We start from the raw sequence: 23,043 nt of genomic DNA, 5'->3' as shown, positions 1-23,043 counted from the left end.
CCTACCACACCCTCTCTAAAAGTTTCTCCTACTTTAGCATTCAGATCCCCCACCACAATTACTCTCTCACTTGGTTCAAAGGCTCCTATACATTCACTTAACATCTCCCAAAATCTCTCTCTCTCCTCTGCATATACATACATATATATACATATATATACATACATACATACACATACATACATATTCATACATACATATTCATACATATACATACATACAGCCTGTCCTCACTTAGCCATGTTCTACTCTTTTACCGATGCCTCGGACTTACAACGGGCTCTCTGACTAGTATTCCTACCTAAATAATGTATACTAGAGCTGATTTCCTCTATTCTGTTTATCTCAATATACAGTACACTACTGTATAAACATTTAAAAATTTACCAGAAATATTATAAATGGTGCAAAGGTGACATTAAAATAGTATCAAAGATGGTTGACACAAACTCGCTACCATTATAGTACGCTCCTCACTTAGCGACGAATTCTTTTAACAACATGGTCTTAGGAACATAACTCCGTCATTAAGTGAGGAGAGGCTGTATATGTGGGAAGCGGCTGACATGTTAAAAAAAATAATTATTACAAAGTTTAATTGATAAAGTATGCACAAAAAGTGGAGAATTATCACTTTCACTGATGGGAAACGCTTCACGGCTTCTCTTAGATTTTTCTACTTTTGCTCTTTGGGGCCATTATTATGCAAAATTAAGAAGTATTTTTGGGCCACAGTAAACCATGGATAACTGAAACCACGGATATTGAATCACTGGATATGGGGGTTCTACTGTATAATAAATTTGAGACTTTTCTTGTAGAGAGAGTTTGTATAACTGTAAATAGCTTATATAAAAAAAAAAAAAATCTCAATCTGTATTCTGCTTTTTCATACATTGTTGATTACTTAAGTCAATAAAGCACTGAGAATTGCATGCATTATCATACCTTAAGTGCTTTCATGTTTGAACAGAAGATTTTTAAATTTAAGAGATTACATGAGTGCATATATAATGGACTGAAACATACAAATAGCCATCCGTGCCAGAGAAAAGCAAGAAAGAGGTCACAGTGTCTGGATATTTATTAATACAATTAAAAGGCAATGTAAGAAAGACCTTGGAGCAAACTTAGTGCCCAGTATTTTGCCAGAGACTCGCACAAACCAAATAACCTCTAGATAATGTTCGTCTAGCAAATCTAAGAGTAGCTTTTTTGAAAACCCACCAGTCTCTGGGCCCATTATGCTACATACATCAAGCCCATATTGGAGTATGCAGCACCAGTATAGAATCTGCACCTGAAAAGAAAACTTGTTAAGAAAGTGAAGAAAGTGCAGAAGCACACAACGGTGCTGGTTCCTGAGTTAAGGGGCATGAGCTACAAGGAGAGGCTAACAGAATTAAATCTAACAACATTGAAGGACAGAAGAGCCAGGGGCATATTCAAAAGACAAGATTGACAGGAATAGGCAGTTTGAAAGGCAAGAAATGGGAATTTGGAGAAACATCTGTAAGTTAGACACACATTAGTCACAGGGATGTTAGGAAGTATTTCTGTTGTAAGATTAGAAGGTATCATAGGGCCCACATGGCTACAAGGGAGTGAATCCTTAGTGCCAAGTTAAGATGCAGGGCCAGGATTCAAGAATCGACTCCATCCGCAAATAGTTGAGTACAGTGATGAAATGAATGATGGTGAATGTGTTTCCTCCTTCATGGTTAAGGCTAAAAAAAAAAAAAAAGTTCCATGCATAGTTTTCTACTGAACCTTTCCCTATGAGTCTACCACTAGATTATTAAATCATATACAGTGAAATCCTGGATTTCGGCTGTAATCCATCCAGAAGGTTGGCTTAAATCTGGAAAGGTCGAAAACGGAAGTAATATTTCCCATAATTAGTGTAAATAAAATTAATCCATTCCAGACACCCAAAAATATTAACAAAAAAAAATATTTTTTTAAAGATTAACATACAGTGGACCCCCGGTTCCTGATGCTATCGGTATCCGATAAATTCGGTAGCCGATGCATTTGATAAAAAAAAATTTGCCTCGCTTCCTGATACAAAACCCGGTATGCGATACGATTCGTACGAGACGTGTCCAGTGTTTACAAGCCAGCCAGTGTGCGCGCATCTAAGGATACATTCAGTACATTCCATATTATCCATATTATCACTGTTTTTGGTGCTTGTTTCTGCAAAATAAGTCACCATGGGCCCCAAGAAAGCTTCTAGTGCCAACCCATCGAGACCAAGGGTGCTAATGGCTATTGAAATTAAGGAAATGTGTGCAAAGTGGCTTGAAGTGCAAACCTTTTTTGATGAAAATCACCCTGACACAACTACTGCAAGCCGTGTTGGCAACCTGTACACTGACAATGTTGTGAACCACTTTAGGAAAGTCATAAAGGAATGAGAGGTACAGGCCTCTATGGACAGATATGTTGTGCAACAGAAGTCCAGTGACTCTCAAGCTGGTCCTAGTGGCATTAAAAGAAGAAGGGAAGTAACCCCGGAAAAGGACTTGCTACCTCAAGTCCTAATGGAGGGGGATAACCCTTCTAAACATTAAAAACTTCAACACTCTCCCCTCCTCCCATCCCATCAATCATCACCAGATCTTCATTAAAGGTAAGTGTCAATTATTCTATTGTGATTATTCTTTTGTTGTTATTGTTATTTTAATCATTATATTGTATTAAACTTAATATATCATGTGGTAAGTTTTTTTTTCATACTTTTGGGTGTCTTGCATGGATTAATTTGATTTCCATTATTTCTTATGGGGAAAATTGATTCGCTTTCCGATAATTTTGGTTTACGATGATCTCTCAGGAACGGATTAATATCGTGAACCGGGGGTCCACTGTACTAACATAAAGATTTACATACTGAAAACAATTTTTTTTTTTTTTAACAAGTCGGCCATCTCCCACCGAGGCAGGGTGACCCAAAAAGAAAGATAATCCCCAAAAAGAAAGTACTTTCATCATCATCCAACACTTTCACCTCACTCGTACATAATCACTGTTATTACAGAGGTGCCCAGGACACAACAGTTTAGAAACATATACATGTACGTATAAAGATATACACTATATCCCTCCAAACTGCCAATATCCCAAACCCCTCCTCTATTATTATAATCAAATAAAGCGCTAAACTGACAAGGGTCATGGAGCGACTAGTCTTCATAGGTGTACCTATATAAGGAACAAAAAATTTGAAGTTTTTAGATTTAAAAAAAATATATTAATGTGTAACTATCCATGGCAAGAAATATTTTCATATATCCTTAAAAATTTTCTCTGCACTATTATGTACAATGTATTTGAAATACTCTTTTAATGATAAATGAACATTACGTACCTTTATTGAAGACTCTTGTTGGAGTATTGAAGAAGGCGAGAAGGGGAGAGGGAGTTGGGGTTATTGTTTGGAAAGGGAATCCCCCTTCCATGAGAACTTCAGGTATCAAGTCCCTATCTGGAGTTACTCTCCTTCTTTGTCTTTTACTGGCACTAGGATCAGCTTGAGTCACTTCACCCCGGTCACACAAAGAAAACTGTCCAAAGAGGTCTGTTTCTGGCATCTCTTTAAGATTTGCCTGAAGAGGGACAAGGTTTTGTCACTGAATTCTATCTTGTTTCTCACTTTCTTTTACCAAAGGGCTAGCAATGGGAACTTTCTTTGGACCCATGGTGGCTTTTTGCAGTTGCACTCAATAAACAACCACAAAAAAAAATAGATTATAACGAAATGTTTGGATGATTGTGAGAAGTGTTGCTCACTCACTCAGAGAGACAGCCAGACTTGACTCATGAACGTGGAGTGGCAAGGTGACGCATCCAATACGGCCGATTTCCGAGTTGCAGGCCGAAATCCAGAATAGAAATTTGGCCCAAAAAGTGGCTGAAATCCAGTTTGGCCGATATCCACACCAGCCGATATCCGGGGTTCCACTGTACAACTATATTAAAACATTAGAAACAAAATAATTACCATTTTCATTCTGATTTATCTTCAGTTTGGCAGCTCTATTGCATGTATTTAAATGCTATACATCTGTATATACTAGATGTGTGTGTATACACAAATAACCCGCACATAAAAGACAGAAGCTTACGACGACGTTTCGGTCCGACTTGGACCATTGACAAAGTCACACTAACAGAGGAGGAGCAGGACGGCTATATATAGGCAGGAAGAGGTGGAGGTAGTAGTAGTGGTAGTAGTAGTAGTAGTAGTAGTAGTAGTAGTAGTAGTAGTACTACTACTACTACTACTACTACTACTACTACTACTACTACTACTACTACTACTACTACTACTACTACTACTACTACTACCACTACTACTACCTCCACCTCTTCCTGCCTATATATAGCCGTCCTGCTCCTCCTCTGTTAGTGTGACTTTGTCAATGGTCCAAGTCGGACCGAAACGTCGTCGTAAGCTTCTGTCTTTTATGTGCGGGTTATTTGTGTATCGTTCCAGTCACGGTATTGTGCCTTTTTGTTATTTATGTGTGTGTATGTTGCAGCAGCAATTGCAGGTCCCTATGACTCAGTTGATAGCACACTCAGTTTGTACTTTTATGTCCATGGTTCAGTCTCTGGTACTGGTGAAAATGTTGGACATGTTTTCTTATCCCTGCTGCTACTGTTCACCTAGTATTGAATAGATACCTGTTGATGCACTGACTTTGTTGGGTTATCCTGGGTGGCTTACCCTCCCCCCTGGTTAAAAACTTGAAAGAAACTCTTATCTTGTATCTTACCTTAATTATTGCAATACTGTATTTACATGATTACTATAAATTAATATGTTCTTGGGAAACTCCTTGCACTGATAAGGCAGGTTCAGCAGGGCTTACTATTTATGCCTGGTCTGTTATGTGGAAAGCTAGGTTCTATACTTAGGATGAAAAACTTCTCACATATCATTTAAATATTGACTCAGTTTTTGTAATGTATTGTTATTTCTCATTTTTTATATACAGAATTTCCTTTAACACTTAGTACTTCTAAATTTATTCCCTTTTGTTTACATATTTTAAGTGGATGTTTGTATTTGTAGGCTGAGACTGAGGAATCTGAGAAGCCCATCTCTCTGACTACTCAAGCTACAGATCTTGGAGAAGAGGAGCAAGTGGATGATACGTGTGATGTTCGCCCTTCAGCAACCTGCCTCACACTTCATGCCCAAGAGGTCTTTTTTGCACCTCTTCATACTGCACTTAATATATGGAATGAACTGAGCTCTCAGGTCAGCTACATTTGATTCTGCTTCTTCTGCATTGCCATTATATTTTGATAAACATTACATCTATACCCTTGCCTAAAAAAGCATAAAGTGAAACTTGAGAAAGTACAAAGTGAATCAAGCCTGATGCATGATTTAAGGGGAATAACATACATGTATTATACTGCTTTATATATGACAGGTATGTTCTGGCCCATTGCCGGGCTCCGAGAGTAGAATGACTTTCAAAACTCATCAGAGGTATATATCGTTGCACTTCGAGTAATTAAAATGAGTAAAATTAGAAGCAGCTAAAAATAGCAGCTTCAGACTGAGTGGTATCTTGATGCTATTGAAGGTTTCTCGATCCTAGAAGTTGGAGCTATTCTTTTTTTGGATCAAACCTAATTATGTACCTTCCATGTTGAGCAATTGCCTTATTTTTTTTTTATTACCACACTGGCCGATTCCCACCAAGGCAGGGTGGCCCGAAAAAGAAAAACTTTCACCATCATTCACTCCATCACTGTCTTGCCAGAAGGGTGCTTTACACTACAGTTTTTAAACTGCAACATTAACACCCCTCCTTCAGAGTGCAGGCACTGTACTTCCCATCTCCAGGGCTCAAGTCCGGCCTGCCGGTTTCCCTGAACCCCTTCATAAATGTTACTTTGCTCACACTCCAACAGCACGTCAAGTATTAAAAACCATTCGTCTCCATTCACTCCTATCAAACACGCTAACGCATGCCTGCTGGAAGTCCAAGCCCCTCGCACACAAAACCTCCTTTACCCCCTCCCTCCAACCTTTCCTAGGCCGACCCCTACCCCGCCTTCCTTCCACTACAGACTGATACACTCTTGAAGTTATTCTGTTTCACTCCATTCTCTCCACATGTCCGAACCACCTCAACAACCCTTCCTCAGCCCTCTGGACAACAGTTTTGGTAATCCCACACCTCCTCCTAACTTCCAAACTTCGAATTCTCTGCATTATATTCACACCACACATTGCTCTCAGACATGACATCTCCACTGCCTCCAGCCTTCTCCTCGCTGCAACATTCATCACCCATGCTTCACACCCATATAAGAGCGTTGTTAAAACTATACTCTCATACATTCCCCTCTTTGCCTCCAAGGACAAAGTGCTTTGTCTCCACAGACTCCTAAGTGCACCACTCACCCTTTTCCCCTCATCAATTCTATGATTCACCTCATCTTTCATAGACCCATCCGCTGACACATCCACTCCCAAATATCTGAATACATTCACCTCCTCCATACTCTCTCCCTCCAATCTGATATCCAATCTTTCATCACCTAATCTTTTTGTTATCCTCATAACTTTACTCTTTCCTGTATTCACTTTCAATTTTCTTCTTTTGCACATCCTACCAAATTCATCCACCAATCTCTGCAACTTCTCTTCAGAATCTCCCAAGAGCACAGTGTCATCAGCAAAGAGCAACTGTGACAACTCCCACTTTGTGTGATTCTTTATCTTTTAACTCCACGCCTCTTGCCAAGACCCTCGCATTTACTTCTCTTACAACCCCATCTATAAATATATTAAACAACCACGGTGACATCACACATCCTTGTCTAAGGCCTACTTTTACTGGGAAATAATTTCCATCTTTCCTACATACTCTAACTTGAGCCTCACTATCCTCGTAAAAACTCTTCACTGCTTTCAGTAACCTACCTCCTACACCATACACCTGCAACATCTGCCACATTGCCCCCCTATCCACCCTGTCATACGCCTTTTCCAAATCCATAAATGCCACAAAGACCTCTTTAGCCTTATCTAAATACTGTTCACTTATATGTTTCACTGTAAACACCTGGTCCACTTACCAATTACCTATGAAAATAATTATCTGCACAAATGTTCTTCATATAGATACTGAAAGGAGAAAGAACTTAATATTCTCTTCTCAGCTTCACTAACATTACACAAGAAAACAAGTTTGCCATATATTGAGACAAATTGTGGTAAAAATTGGAGTTTAATTTTAGGTTGCATTTAAAGCTCATTTTAATTTAGAATATATTTTATACCTAGGAAGTCAGCCTTGAAGATGTGGAAGTGACTTGTAGCTGTTTGACATCAGCAGGTTATGTATACCAACTTTCTGGTCTGATCACTCCCACAGTGTGCTCCTGGGCTACACTTGTATCCATTGCCAGCAAACACTCCCTCCATACCTATCTTATTAAAGGTTTGTATTAACAGTTATATCAACTATTTCACCTAATTTTCCTAGCCTGTGGGTGTGCATTAGCAAATATTCCAGATGTTGAAAAGCTTCATAAATCATTGTGGAAATTTTCTCTAAGGCAGATCTTTATTTAACCCTTTCACTGTCTTCCGTGTGGAAGATTGAGACACTTGTGCAACATATGGGAATCTTTATTGAGGAAACGTTTCGCCACATAGTGGCTTCATCAGTCGAAAGGAAATCAGAAGGGTGTAAGGAGAGGAACAGTTTGAGGTAATCAGTCCCTCAGCCTGGAGTTGATGTGTTCAGTCCATCAATCATTGATGGACTGAACACATCGACTCCAGGCTGAGAGACTGATTACCTCAAACTTCTCTCTTTACACCTTTCTGGTTTGTATTGGATTGATGAAGCACTGTGTGGCAAAACGTTTCCTCAATAAAGATTACCATATGTTGCACAGTGTCTCAGTCTTCAACTTGTCGGTTTTTTAAACCATTTATCACACATCTTCCATGTGTAAACTGTATGCGCTTTTGAGGCCTGTGGCACCTACATGTGTGTGTCTAGTGCTCTCAATTATACCTAGACAAGAGAATGGGCCTGTACAGTGGGGTGTGCACAGTTAAAAAAAATCCTGCCCCATACAGTGCATGATCAGAACAGCTGACCTGTGACCTTTCATTTGGGCTAAAACAGCATTATCAAAGTATTTTCTAGAGTAGTTTTCATGGTTTTTATTGGCTGTGTCTTTGCATCAGTTGATAAAATTGAAAACATACTAGTGAAATAGAAGTAATTTTGGTCAGTTTCAAACTGGAAAGGCCCTGAAATAGGCCTCAAAGTGGCAGGAATATTGTACATATTTGCTTTTTGGCAATTTTCCTGAGACAATGTAGGAACTTCTGCCCTCCAGCCTGTTTTATGGGTTTTTACTAGATCTGCTTCAATTATTGGGCCAGCCTAAACCATGACTGGTCATTCTTAATTATATATTATTACCCAAGTTTTTTTTTTTTTAACACTTCCACCTTTTCCCACCAAAGCAGGGTGACTCAAAAAGAAAAATAATAACTTTCATTATCATTCAACACTTTCACCATCACTCATACATAATCACTGTCTTTGCAGAGGTGCTTAGACATGCAGCTAACCGATTTCCCTGAATCCCTTCACAAAATATTACCCTGCTCACACTCCAACAGCTCGTCAGGTCCCAAAAAACATTCGTCTCCATTCACTCCTATCTAACATGCTCATACACGCTTGCTGGAAGTCCAAGCCTCTCGCCCACAAAACCTCCTTTACCCCGTCCCTCTCTCTCCAACCTTTTCGGGGATGACCACTATCCTGCCTTCCTTCCTCAACAAATTTATACACTCTCCAAGTCATTCTACTTTGTTCCATTCTCTCTAAATGACCAAACCACCTCAACACCCCCTCATCAGCCCTCTTGACTAATACTTTTTGTAACTCCACACCTCCAACTAATTTCCACACTATGAATTTTCTGCATGATATTTACACCACACATTGCCCTTAGACACATCATCTTTCACATAAAAATATCCATCCCTCAAATGAATGCCACCCTTTTTGAATGCTAACCTACTGCCTCCAGCTACCTCTTTGCTGCAGCATTTACAACCCTTGCTTCACACCCATATAAGAGTGTTGGAGGGCAAATGTTATGTAGGAGAGGCCTAGGGACACTGTAGCCCAGAATGCCTACAGTGTTGATTGTGGATTGTTTAATCCTTTCAAGGTCCGTCCCGTAGATCTACGGCTTTGAAGCCAGGGTCCAAACCGTAGATCTATGCCATAAGCTCGGCTCACTCAGATAAACTGTGAGCTGTAAATTTGGGCCTAGATATGAGAAAATACATCTGTGTGGTAAGTGTGCACAACATTAAACAAATCCTGCAGCAAGCAGTGCATAATGAGGAAAAAAACTGCGATTGTAATTTTGGATTGAAACGGCAACTTTGCGATGTTTTTTTTTTCGTATTTTTTTACAGTTGTATTCGCAATTTCATGTCATTTGATATAATGGAAGATATATTACAGAAATAGAGATGATTTTGATTGGTTTTAATATTGAAAATGCCTTGAAACTGAGCTCAGAGTAGCAGAAATGTTCAGTTTTTGCCGATGTTCAAGAGTAAACAAATGATGTCACATGTCTAATACATGTCAGCTGGTGGGTCTGATATACAGTGGTCCCTCGCTTTTTGTAGTTCTCAGGAATCATAGATTTCGGAAATCATAGGGATATTTTCGTATAAACATGGGCTCGCTAATCATAGGTTGACTCGCAAATAGTAGTTCGTCCGGGACACATACGCACGGAGTGAGCCGGGGCGGCCTCCCTACCCAGCCAGTCTGGCATTGTTTACCAGTGAGCGAAGGTCCCCTCACGTGCTCCTACGAAATATTTCATAATATTCCACTCGTTTTAGTGCTTGCAAGTACTAAATAAGCTAACATGGCTCCAAAGAAAGCTCCTAGTGCCAAGCCTGTGGTAAAGAAGGTGAGAAATACGATTGATACGATTGTTAAATCAATTGTGGCACTGGGGAGTTCCATGGGGTTGGATGTGAGTTTGGAGGATGTGGAAGAGTTGGTGGAAGACCACAATGAAGAGCTCACCACTGAGGAGCTGCAAGAGCTTCAGCAGGAACAGCAACAGTCCGCAGCTCAGAATCTTGCTGCAGAGGAGGAAGAGAGAGGGAAGAAGGTGCCTTCAGAAATTTAAGAGATTTTTGCTATGTGGGGTAAGATGGAAAGCTTTATGGAGAAACATCACCCTGACAAGGTTGTTGCAAGCCATGTTGGCAACATGTACAGTGACAAACTCGGGCCATTTTAGGGAAGTGTTAAAGAGACGCCAGAAACAGCTATCTCCACAGTTATTTTTCGAGACAGGACTCCAGTGACTCTCAAGGTGGTCCTAGTGGCATTAAAAAACAGAGAAGAGAAGCAACCCCAGAAAAGCAATTGGTACCTGAGGTGTTGATGGAAGGGGATTCCCCTTCCAAACTGTAAGCAATCCAATCTCTCTCCTCCTCCAGTCTCCCATACACTAAGAAGAATCTCCAATAAAGGTTAGTGTTATGCTGTTAATGTTTCATTCATCATTTCCCATTGTATTGTTTATGTACTACATCTATATTTCATGTAAAAAAATTTTTTGTTTTAACACTTCTGGGTGTCGGGAATGGATTAATTGTATTTACATTATTTCTTATGGGGAAAATTGATTCGCAAATCGTAGATTCCGATAATAGTAGCAACTCCAGGAACGGATTAACTATGAAAAATGAGGGACCACTGTACATTCACAAATTTGGTGATTATTATTTATACACTTATTACAATATTGCATAACAGTGAATCTTCCATTTTTTGGTGTAAAGAAAAACTCTTTGCGAAAAAAAATCAAAATGTAGTTCATTTGTAAAGCCTGAAAACGTAACTAATAAACAGAAGAAATGTTAGTTTAGTGCCAGGAATACCTGCATTTGTTTATTCTGGACCCTGTTTTGAAATTGGAATGTTTTGAACTTTGTGTTAAATTGGCTAAATTACCAACTTCCGATCACTTTATTGGTTAGTTAAAATACATAGTTGACTGGGCAATTTTTTGTGCTCAATCGATAAAATAGAAGTAATACTAATAAAATAGCAAAGAATTTGGTTGACTAGAATATTGTAATTGGTCTAAAATGGGAGTCAAAGTTGGCAAAATCACCGATGCATAAATATCCTTGATGCATTAAAATTTGTAAGAGCGTATTTTGTCAGTTTTCCATCAAATATTGTACTTGTTGTTTTATTACTTTCAGAAAAAGATTCTCTACCATTTTATAATTTTTTTTTTAAATTCTTGGAACCTGGCTGTCATTCTGAGATTTGGCCTCTGGACGCTGAAAGGGTTAAATTGGAATTTATTGAATTCTGTGTAAAATTTGCCGAATTGCCAAATTCTGGGCACTTTATTGGGTAGTTCTAATAGTTGAAAGGGCAGTTTCATGTGCTCAAATTGATAGAGCAGAAGGCATTCTAGTGAAACAGCCAAGAATTGGGTCCCTTTGAGCAATGGAAGTGGGCTTAGAGTAGGTGACATCACAGTTGCATAGTGCTTCTTGACCTTGAACTTTGCCCCTGAATAATTCCATAAGCATTACTTCAAATTTTACATTTTTGGTGCCACTGCCTATAAACAAGGATTCTCAACCACTTTAGAATATGAAATAATTTTTTTAAATTATGACATTGAAGGGCCTTAACTTTGTGGGTTGTGGCAGTGAAAGGGTTATTTATGATATTTCTCCAATATTTATTGAGACTGTTACCCTTAAAAATTATGGTAAATTTCTGAAAATGGAAGCATTTATTAGAGATGGTGAAAGTGAATGAAGATATACTGCTTGCTTGTCATATCATTTTATTGCGATCAGTGTCTAATGACAAAAACTTAGCTCAGTTTAGCAAATTCTGTAAACCTAAATACTCTGTTTGACATTATTAAGTTGCATAATGGATTATTTTTGCATTATTTGAGTTATAATGATCCTCACCTTAAAACAAAATGCCTTGAACTAATTAATTTTTTTATATGTTTATTTTATGCATTTGTGATGAGCTCATATTTGGGAAAGATTAGTCAAGAACTATACATTTATTAATTATTGGGAAGTATGGGCAAGTGGAGACAGCCCTCTTCCAGGCTGATAAATGACGTACTGCCACTTAGGCACAAGCATATATGGTAATCACCTCAACCCTCCCTACTGCATGCCCTGACACCTGCTACCCTCACAATGTCTCTCCCTCCTATGCCATATGCCTAGACATAAAACTACACTGTCCAATATTCTTCCTACCATATATACAGGAAGTCCTCACTTAATGTCGTCGACAGGTTCTTGGAAACTATGACTTTAAGTGAAACTACATATAACGAAATCAGTTTTACCGTAGGCTAATTGATATAAACATCAGGGGTGCACAGTGCACCTTTAGCATTCTTTGGAGTGGTTAAATCAAGGAATAAATGTTTGCAAACCAAAAATTGTAAGGAGCATCTCCTACCACCACACAGTTCAGAAACAAACAATAAATATGGCATTCTCGTTGAGCGCTTTCGTACTATGTTGTTTATTGTCATGCGTTTGTATGATTATCTTATACTTTATGAATTTTTATTTTACAATAATTTGCAATTGTTCATTCATTTTCCAACCCACTTATCCCAGTTCAGGGTCACAGGTGGCTGGAGCCTATCCCTGCAGTTCAGGGCACCAGGCAGGAACTAACCCTGGACAGGACACCATTCCATTGCAGAGTGCACTTACACACATCCATACTCACACTGGGACAGTTTAGAAACGTGCACATCTCTGGGGTGTGGGAGGATACCAGAGTACCTGGAGAAAGCCCACCCAGACGTGAGCATAATGTGCAAACTCCACACAGACAGTGGCCCCAACCGGGAATCTATTTTGTTTCCTAATCAATTTTATAATGAAACAACATTAGTGTATATACCCAAGTACCCAGTTACCAACATTTGACTGGACTCTCATATCTCTCACATTAACATTTTAAGTATCAATATTTACTTTATGGGAAAATCTTAATTTTTTTAACAGATCATTTTCTAAGTTTGACTCATATCAGCAGTACTTGCCTATATATGGTTACTCTTTTTAACTTGCCACTTGCCAGACTCGCTCTTTCTGAACCTCATGGAACTTAACATACCTGCTCTTAAAACAATGCATAGAGTTATTTGTAGACTGAAGTACATACAGTACAAAGTCCTTACAAAGATGTAGGGTGAAAACACCATGTATTGTGTACCTATACAGTAGGGCCTTGTGTTACAGCATTTCGCTAATGCATTGGTTTTCAGTTATACCAGTTCTTCATTTATTCAGACCACTTAAAATGAATATATTCACCACTCACAATAAGCTAAGGATAAAAATATTTTAAGGTACGTAATGTGTGTACTGAATGTGCATTTTTTAGGCCTATCTTTATTGCTCACTTAATATGATAGTGTCAACATATTTTCAGGCTTTTATATGCATTTGAAAGTGAAAAAAGACTTTCACTTTGCAACATTTTTTTTTTTTCTTCAGTAGCCCAGAACCTAACCTGCTATGTAAGTGGGGCCCACCTGTATTTTCTTTCTCATATACACACCAAGTTGATACTAAACAAAAGGGAAATGCAGGACTGACAAACAAACAAGTGTAATTATTGAAATTATTGTTAATGACTGAAAATTTAGAATGCTAATATTGAGGTGTTTACTCTTTTATCAATTGCTACCCTGTCCTTGATTTAAACTAATTTAATTTTTTCTTTGCTTTTACTAAATAAGAAAATTTCATTCTGGTAATGTAGAGTTTTTACTGAAATTATTTTCACAGGTTTAAGTGAACTGTTAATGATAGTTCCTGAATTAGTGCCTATTGAGCTTGTAAAGGAGGCAGAGAAAGCAATGGTTTCTTGCCAAGCAGCTAGTCAAGATTCTTCCCTTGCCTACCTCTGTGTGTCTACCACAGCAGCCATCGCATTCTACCATTACAAATTGGGACAGGTAGCCTATGCCATTTCATTTAATGCAATGCTGTCAGGATGGTTCTCTGACATCTTGAACTTCGTTTCACGTTGTTAAAGAAGGCAAAAAGAAGTGTGTTTGTGAGGGAAGTAAATTTGGAGGAAGGTACCAAATTGTCCAGTGTCTGGTATTGAATTTAAGAACTATTTTAGCAACAAATTTTGCTCTGTATTGAGAGTTCCATTGAATAATGTTTAATCTGCCTCCCTTGTGTTAGAAACATTTGAAATATTTGAACTAATTGTATTTTCTTGAAATCTTGTTTAGTAGTAACAGTAATGTTCCAAGATAATTGTTAAGCCAAGCTCTTCTGGTAATGACTATCCTGGGTAATTACAGCTTTATATATATAAACTTCTTTCAACAAACCGGCCATATCCCACCGAGGCCGGGTGGCCCATAAAGAAAAACGAAAGTTTCTATTTTTAAATTTAGTAATTTATACAGGAGAAGGGGTTACTAGCCCCTTGCTCCCGATATATAAACGTGTGTAAATTATCAAATTATGACGAAGTAAATGTTTTCTTTGTATAGTATGATGAAGGTGCCAAGTATTTAAACCAAGCTATGAAGTCTGATGTGATGGAGAAGAGAACCCTGAGAGCCACAGAGGTCCAGGCTTTGGTTCATCTTGTTGCTTCTCTGTATGCTTGGCTTCCTCACTGGGTGCTCAGGGCTCCACAACAGTCTTCCCAACCTTGTATATCCTTTGCTATCCTAGCATGTAGGGAGGCCATTGCATTGGTTGGAACAACTTCACTTTCAATTAATGGTAAATATTGCAGGAAAATTTCACACATGACGCATTTCGAAGGTTTTTTTATTCTAAACACGTTGGCTGTTTCCCACCGAGGCAGGATTATAAGCATTTATTATAAATAGAATAGTATTTGATTATAGGTCTTTTACTAATAATGTTTCTGTTCATAATCTTTCCCAGAAATTCTGTGTAAAATTACATCACACATAGGAAAAGATATTTGTAATGAGATTGGAAAACTTTATATGCAGTGTTGTTTAAAATAAGTTCCTTACCTAATATTCATAGACTGAATACTAGATACAGAAGTGTACATTTCCCTACCTACCTAACCCAAACTCATTATGAAAGATTATTTTTTTTAACACATTAGCCATCTCCCACCGAGGTAGGGTCAACTGGAAAAGAAGAAATACACCTACCATACGACTTAGGACCAAGTTCGGTTCCGAGAAACCGGTCGTAAGTCGAAATGGTCGTAAGTTGAACTTTACTACTGAATATCAACAAAACATTTTTGTAATGACTTTATTTTATTGTTTTATTTTGGTATTTCATGTTTTACTTTACTTTTTATGTTGTTAGTACTGTATTTTATACTGTAAGGTTTAGGATAAACACTGTATACAACACAAATAGTTGTTTATTTCCCAGAAATTTGGAATAAAAAACACGGTCGTAAGTTGAGTGGTCGTAAGTCGAGCAGGTCGTAAGTCGGATGGTAGGTGTACTTTCAGTATTATTCACTCTTATCACTGTCTTGCCAGAGGCATGCAGATACTACAGTTTAGATGACCATCCAAAATGCAAATATCCCCATCCTTCCTTCACAGTTCTGGCACTGCACTTTCCATCTCCAGGACTCAAATCCATCTAACCAGTTTTCCCGAATCCCTTCACAAAATGCTACCCTGCTGTGAAAGATATACATTTAAATATTTTGTATTGCTGTTCGAGAACAAATTGATCTTTCTAGAAAGTTTTGGGATTAATATTATATCTGTTTACCTGAATTTATGTAAATCCATCACCAAAGGTGATGGATTTACATAAATTCGGGTAAACAGATTTATGTAAATCCATCACCAAAGGTGATGGATTTACATAAATTCTTTTAAATGTCTCTTAAATGAGACATTTTTAACCATGCAGATTGATGTTCCTCTTTGTTATGATGCATAATATACTTTTCTTAAATATTTTGACTCACTGTTGTTAAGCTGTTGGCATCTATGTAATTTATTCTCAGTTTTATCATCCTGTGCTATTTTTATAATAAATTATATAATACTGCCCCAGGATTGGTTTTTGGTAGTGCAATGCCAGAGGTCATATCTTTATTCCTTTTTCTTTCATGCTCATGATTAAGAATGTGAATTTTATATCTATGGGTGCTGTAGTAAAATAATCACTAACTTTCCAGGCATAGCCTAACATGAGTGTATTTCTAAGTTCAGTGGCATTGACTTTGCCTTTGTGGTAAATGTTAGTGTGCACATTTTATTTTAACACGTCAGCCATCCCCCATCAAGGCAGTGACCCTCAAGAAGAAAACATTCACCATCAGTCATTCAATTGCCATCTTTCCAAAAGTGTGCTGACATGACAATAAGGCTTAACTTCCAACTGCAACAGCCTCATCCCTCCAGAGTGAAGGCACTGCTTTTACCACTTTTGTGACTCAAGTTGCCAGCTAACTGGTTTCCTCGAAACCTTTCATAAAAATTACCTTGCTGTCCAGCAGCATTTCTAAAACAATATTTCTCAACAGATGTGATATGTTGGAGACATCGTTTGGTGTGGCTCCATCTAACAACAGCTATGTGGCTAGGGAAACTTTGTCTAACTTCAGCACAGCCTCGCTTAGCAAGAGCCTACCTCAAGCAGTCTCTAGGGCTCGCTCAGCGGCTGGCTCTTCCTCTCAGGTTAGGAAAAGGGTGCTTGCTTATATTTTCAGTATTACGTTTCTGTTAACACAAGTGATATTTAACCCTTAAACTGTCCAAACGTAGATATATGTTGACGTGCGGCAGGCTCCGAACGTTTTTTTAACATGCTTTCAAATGGGGAAAATCAAAGTCAGAGCGCTACGCACGTGAATGTAGATCTATGTTTGGACAGTTTAAGGGTTAACTTAGATTTTTTTAACCTCTATGCAAGATGAATCAAAGAAGATATATTTCTTTTGTATTTTTGGTTACTAAATTACGAATGTTAAGCCCTTTAACTGTCTCACATAATTAAGGAGTGCTCTTTATGTAAATATGTCTTGAACAAAGTTCCCTCAAATATACTATGATTAGTGAATGTTAGCCTTTACATGAGAGAATGAGTGTGCAATGGGTATGCACAATACAAAAACCATTTCTGCCCCATGTAGTATATGTTGGGAACAGCTCATCTCTGACCTTGTAATAGGGTTAAAATAGTGACTTGAGACATTTCTAAGTTTTATTAGCTATTTCTTGGTGTTAATTAATAGATCATTAAACGTACTAATGAATGATTTATGAAAGACAAGGTGAACCATAGAATAAATGAGGGTGAAAAAATTTTGGGTGGAGTGTTGAGACCTCTCAAGACAAAGAACTATCCCTGGAGGCAAAAGAGAGGTATGTACCAGCACTAGAGTATAGTGGTACCAGCATTGTTGCATGGCAGTGAAGAGAAGGTTGGAGCCACAAAATGTATGAGGGGGAAATGTGGTATAAATATTATGCAGACAATTTGGAACATGGAGATTAGGTGTAGTGTGCCTCAGCACGTATTGAATGATTCTGAGAGTGTGAACATTGTCTGATGCTGATATTACAGGGAGTGTGAGTGTACATGTGTGTAAGAGAAGGTAAGCAAGATGACATACTAGGCAGAAAACTTGTTTAAAAGACTTAATGTTAGAGGTTAAACAGGCAGTTTATTCATATCAAAGTAATTTATCATCAAAATGTTACACAGTGCTTTGAAGGGAATCAATAAACGGTTAGTCAGTCTAGTTCTGAAGGCGAGTGAGGGTGTTGTGGGTCATTTGGGTCATGATTTTCATGCATTTCTTTAAAGACTGCTAGGGAGGGAGGATGTTGTTCCTTTTGGGTCTTAGCATCACCCTCTCGTGGTAGGTAAAGGTGTACATGGTAAAATAAAATAACTAATTAAAAGAGGCTATTGTTAAGGAGTACATTAGTAATTAGCAAAGTTTAGTAGACTGATGGAGAACTTTATTAAGCTACTCTTTATGTCCATTTACTGTACTCCAATTGCAAATATTTTTTAAATATTTTCCTCTGTGCATAATGATGTTATATCATTTTTATGAATGAGCTTAATGAGTTTAATTTCCAGAACTGCAGAATTACTGGAATTATTAGCACAAGTGGATCTTCTTTGTGACCAGCTTGAAGACTGCAGGGTAAAGGTGGACAGTCTACAGTCTCTTACTGTAGCACATTCATCACACCAACAAAGTTTAGAAACAATAACACCTGATTTCTCTAAAATGACTATTTCTCACTGCACATCTGAAATGAAAAAAACTAAGCAACTCTATAAAAAGTCTGTCGATTCAGTATTGGACGATGAAGAAAGGATGCGTACTGGTAGTGGAGTTTCAGAATATGATTTAAAATCATTAACTGACAATCCAGCTCTAGTTGTCATAGGACCAGAGGGACGCATCAGCCAGTTAATAAACCCTCAACACCCAGCTTCTCCATCGATGAAGTACAGAGAGGAGGCCACGATAGCTCACTTTGAACCTTGTCCTCGGGGAATTGTGGACTGTGTTGTATGCACCACACCTACTGTTCAGCAACTACATATATCAACAGCAGTGTTGTTAGCACTTCTGCACTCACATGCAGGATACCATCTTGCTGCAGAAAAATGTCTAAATAAGGTTGGTACTGTATGATATAACATTTTTTTTTTTATAATTAAAAATAACTGGACTTCCAGCAAGCGTGCGTGAGCGTGTTAGATAGGAGTGAATGGAGACGAATGGTACTTGGGACCTGACGATCTGTTGGAGTGTGAGCAGGGTAATATTTAGTGAAGGGATTCAGGGAAACCGGTTATTTTCATATAGTCGGACTTGAGTCCTGGAAATGGGAAGTACAATGCCTGCACTTTAAAGGAGGGGTTTGGGATATTGGCAGTTTGGAGGGATATGTTGTGTATCTTTATATGTTTATGCTTCTAGACTGTTGTATTCTGAGCACCTCTGCAAAAACAGTGATAATGTGCGAGTGTGGTGAAAGTGTTGAATGATGATGAAAGTATTTTCTTTTTGGGGATTTTCTTTCTTTTTTGGGTCACCCTGCCTCGGTGGGAGACGGCCGACTTGTTGAAAAAAAAAAAAAAAAAAAAAATAAGGTTGAGAGGTATCCACTCATGTTACTTGCAATTTAAATGTTTAAATGATAGGAATGAGATCTTGACAATGTTAAAAAGCTAGAAATATATTTTGAATGTCTCCAGACAGAAAATACATGAAAAAATAGGAAAAATAGGACTGTTTCGGTCGTATATGTACGTCTTACGAGGTACCGTGTTTGACGTATATATACTTATAAATTCTAGCGGCTTCAAATCAAGCAGGAGAAAGCTCTGGTAGGCCCACATGTGAGAGAGGGGCTCTGGTGGTTAACGCTCTCACTTCACACGGCGAGGGCCTGGGTTAGATTCTCAGCCAGAGTAGAAACATTGGGCATGTTTCTTTCCACCTGTTGTCTATGTTTCCCATCAGCAAAATGGGTACCTGGGTGTTAGTCGACTGGTGCGGGCCACATCCTGGGACACTGACCTAATTTGCCCGACATGCGGAACATAACAAGGGGCTTTCTATGTAGTAGTATATCATTGTTGTCAGCTAGGCCTGTATAACATGTACTTGTAGTAAATAAAGATATTATTATAATGGGTCTGTGTGGTCAATGTGCACCATATAAAAAAAAATCCTGGAGCATGCAGTGCATGAGAAAAAAAACAAACTCTGACCGTTTTTTTTTTTTTTTTTTTTTTTTTATTAAAATGCCAACTTTGTGGTCTATTTTCGTATAGTATTTATGGTTGTATTCTTGTTTTCTTGGTCTCATTTGATAGAATGGAAAACATATTATAGAAATAGATGTGATTTTGATTGGTTTTACTATAAAAAGAGCCTTGAAATGAAGCTCAAAGTAGGGGAAATGTTTGATTTTTGCCAATGTTCAAAAGTAAACAAATGATGTCATTGTCCAATAAATGTCCAACTAGCCATTCTAATATGCAGTCATGAATGGGTTGACATTATTTGTACAATTATTACAGTATTGCAGTAGTCTGCATGACAGTAAATCTATTTTTGTTTGAATAAAAGTTCAAAATAAAAAGCAGAAGTAATATCAGAGGGGCCTGGAGACGTGACTTATGAACAAAGAAAATTTTATTTTAGAGCCAGGAATGTCTGCATTGTTCATTCTGGACCTTATTTTGACATTGTCATATTTTTTAATTTTTGTGAAATTAGCCAAATTGCAAATTTCTGACCACATTATTGGGTAGTTGAAATTGGTAAATGGGCAGTTTCTTCTACTCAAACAATAAAAAAAAATGGAGTTCTAAAGAAATAGCTATGAGTTTGGTCGACTGGAACAAAGGAATTAGCCGAAAATAGGGCTCAAAGTGGGCGAAATTGCCGATTTGTAAATATCGCTGAGGTCGCTAAATTCGCAAGAGTGTAATTCCGTCAGTTTTCCATCAAATTTCGTTCTTTTGGTGTCATTACATTCGGGAAAAAATTATCTATTTTTTTTTTTTTTTTTTTTGCGACACCAGGAGATACCTCAGGATTGGGGGTTGCAGCAGTCAAGAGGTTAATGTAGCTATTGAATATTTTTTTAGTATGGTAGGGCCCCTCTTTACGGCATTTCGCTTTATGGTGTTCCGCTGATATGGGTATTTCAATTTATGATCAAAACTCGCTATATGGCTCCCCCCGCTTGACTTTCTAATACGGTCACTGCACCCCACCCCGTTTGTTTGCATTCTCCGTGAGCAAGGATCCTTGAGCATTGCGTCTCTCCATTATGTCTGGAAACTTTCCAAAATTTCAATTTTTTTTTTTTAAAGTTATTTCATATTTTGTATATACTTTGATAATGATAATCACGTATACTGTACCTAAATATACTTACACACTGTGCTGGCATGCAAGTACACATCAGTAAGAGTGTCTTATGTTTTGAGACACCATATTAGTTATGATAATAATAATACAGTGGACGCTCAACCAACGATATTAATCCGTTCCTGAGAGCTCATCATTAGTCGAAATTATCGTAAGTCGAGTTAATTTTCCCCATAAGAAATAATGGAAATCAAATTAATCCGTTCCTGACGCCCCTAAGTATTGAAAAAAAAAATTTTACCACATGAAATATTAATTTTAATACACACAGACTGAAGAAGACATGTACAATTACATGACACTTACCTTTATTGAAGATCTGGTGATGATTGATGGGATGGGAGGAGGGGAGTGTGTGGATGGTGTTAGTGTTTAGAAGGGGAATCCCCTTCCATTAGGACTTGAGGTGTCAAGTCCTTTTCTGGGGTTACTTCCCTTCTTCTTTTAATGCCACTAGGACCAGCTTGAGAGTCACTGGACCTCTGTCGCACAACATATCTGTCCATAGAGCTCTGTACCTCCCGTTCCTTTAAGATTTGTCTAAAATGGGCCACAACATTGTCATTGCAATAGTCACCAGCACAGCTTGCAATAGCTGTGTTAGGGTGATTTTCATCCATAAAGGTTTGCAGTTCAACCCACTTTGCACACATTTCCTTAATCTTTGAAGTAGGCAAAATGGATTCCACAACTGGCATAGGCGTCTCAGGGTTAGCCCCAAACCCTTCAAATCTTTCTTAATTTCCATACTAATTCTCACCCTTTTTATCACAGGGATGGCACTAGAAGCTTTCTTAGGACCCATGGTGACTTACTTTGCAGGTGCAATCACTAAAAACGCTGTGATAATATGAAATGTTCTGATTGTATGTTTGGATGCGACTGCGGTGGCTGGCTTGTAAACACTGCGCAGGCCACACGTGGATGCGTCTCGAACGGAACGAATCTCGTTGGTCGAGTTTTTTAGCGCTAATCAAGGCAAAATTTTTGCATTAAAATGTATCACTAGTCGGATTTAACATTATACGATGCCATCGTTGGTCGAGGGTCCACTGTACTTAATAATCACTGAGTCTAATTAAATGTATATTACATTAATATACACATTTTCATTAATCCATCTATATTTTTTCAAAATTATATAGTAAATACGATACGTAACTTTTTTTTTTTTTTTTTTTTAACAAGTCGGCCGTCTCCCACCGAGGCAGGGTGACCCAAAAAAGAAAGAAAATCCCCAAAAAGAAAATACTTTCATCGTCATTCAACACTTTCACCTCACTCACGCATAATCACTGTTTTTGCAGAGGTGCTCAGAACACAACAGCTTAGAAGCATATGCCTATAAAGATACACAACATATCCCTCCAAACTGCTAATATCCCGAACCCCTCCTTTAGAGTGCAGGCATTGTACTTCCCATTTCCAGGACTCAAGTCCGGCTATATAAAAATAACCAGTTTCCCTGAATCCCTTCACTAAATATTACCCTGCTCACACTCCAACAGATCGTCAGGTCCCAGATACCATTCGTCTCCATTCACTCCTATCTAACACGCTCACACACGCTTGCTGGAAGTCCAACCACCTCGCCCACAAAACCTCCTTTACCCCCCCCCCTCTAACCTTTTCGAGGATGACCCCCGCCTTCCTTCCCCTACAGATTTATACACTCTCCATGTCATTCTACTTTGATCCATTCTCTCTAAATGACCAAACCACCTCAACAACCCCTCTTCAGCCCTCTGACTAATACTTTTATTAACTCCACACCTTCTCCTAATTTCCACACTCCAAATTTTCTGCATAATATTTACACCACACATTGCCCTTAGACAGGACATCTCCACTGCCTCCAACCGTCTCCTCGCTGCTGCATTTACCACCCAAGCTTCACACCCATATAAGAGTGTTGGTACTACTATACTTTCATACATTACCTTCTTTGCCTCCATAGATAACGTTTTTTGTCTCCACATATACCTCAACGCACCACTCACCTTTTTTCCCT

At 38.3% G+C, this 23,043-nt stretch overlaps 1 protein-coding gene across 2 annotated transcripts in view; it reads left to right on the top strand.

Moving 5' to 3' along the window:
* Window positions 1-23,043, top strand: part of LOC128695463 (uncharacterized) — a 76,512-nt gene that overhangs the window by 34,563 nt on the left and 18,906 nt on the right. For both annotated transcript variants that reach the window (XM_053786111.1, XM_053786112.2), the window contains exons 12-17: window positions 5,084-5,272; window positions 7,319-7,475; window positions 13,919-14,088; window positions 14,644-14,881; window positions 16,641-16,794; window positions 18,209-18,761. In XM_053786111.1, the coding sequence (XP_053642086.1) occupies window positions 5,084-5,272; window positions 7,319-7,475; window positions 13,919-14,088; window positions 14,644-14,881; window positions 16,641-16,794; window positions 18,209-18,761 (1,461 nt within the window). The remainder of the gene's footprint in view (window positions 1-5,083; window positions 5,273-7,318; window positions 7,476-13,918; window positions 14,089-14,643; window positions 14,882-16,640; window positions 16,795-18,208; window positions 18,762-23,043) is intronic.

The sequence above is a fragment of the Cherax quadricarinatus genome, chromosome 50, assembly GCF_038502225.1.
Source record: "Cherax quadricarinatus isolate ZL_2023a chromosome 50, ASM3850222v1, whole genome shotgun sequence".
Lineage (NCBI taxonomy): Eukaryota > Metazoa > Arthropoda > Malacostraca > Decapoda > Parastacidae > Cherax > Cherax quadricarinatus.
Note: the sequence above shows the minus strand (reverse complement) of the source record. Positions and strands in the feature narration are given on the sequence as shown.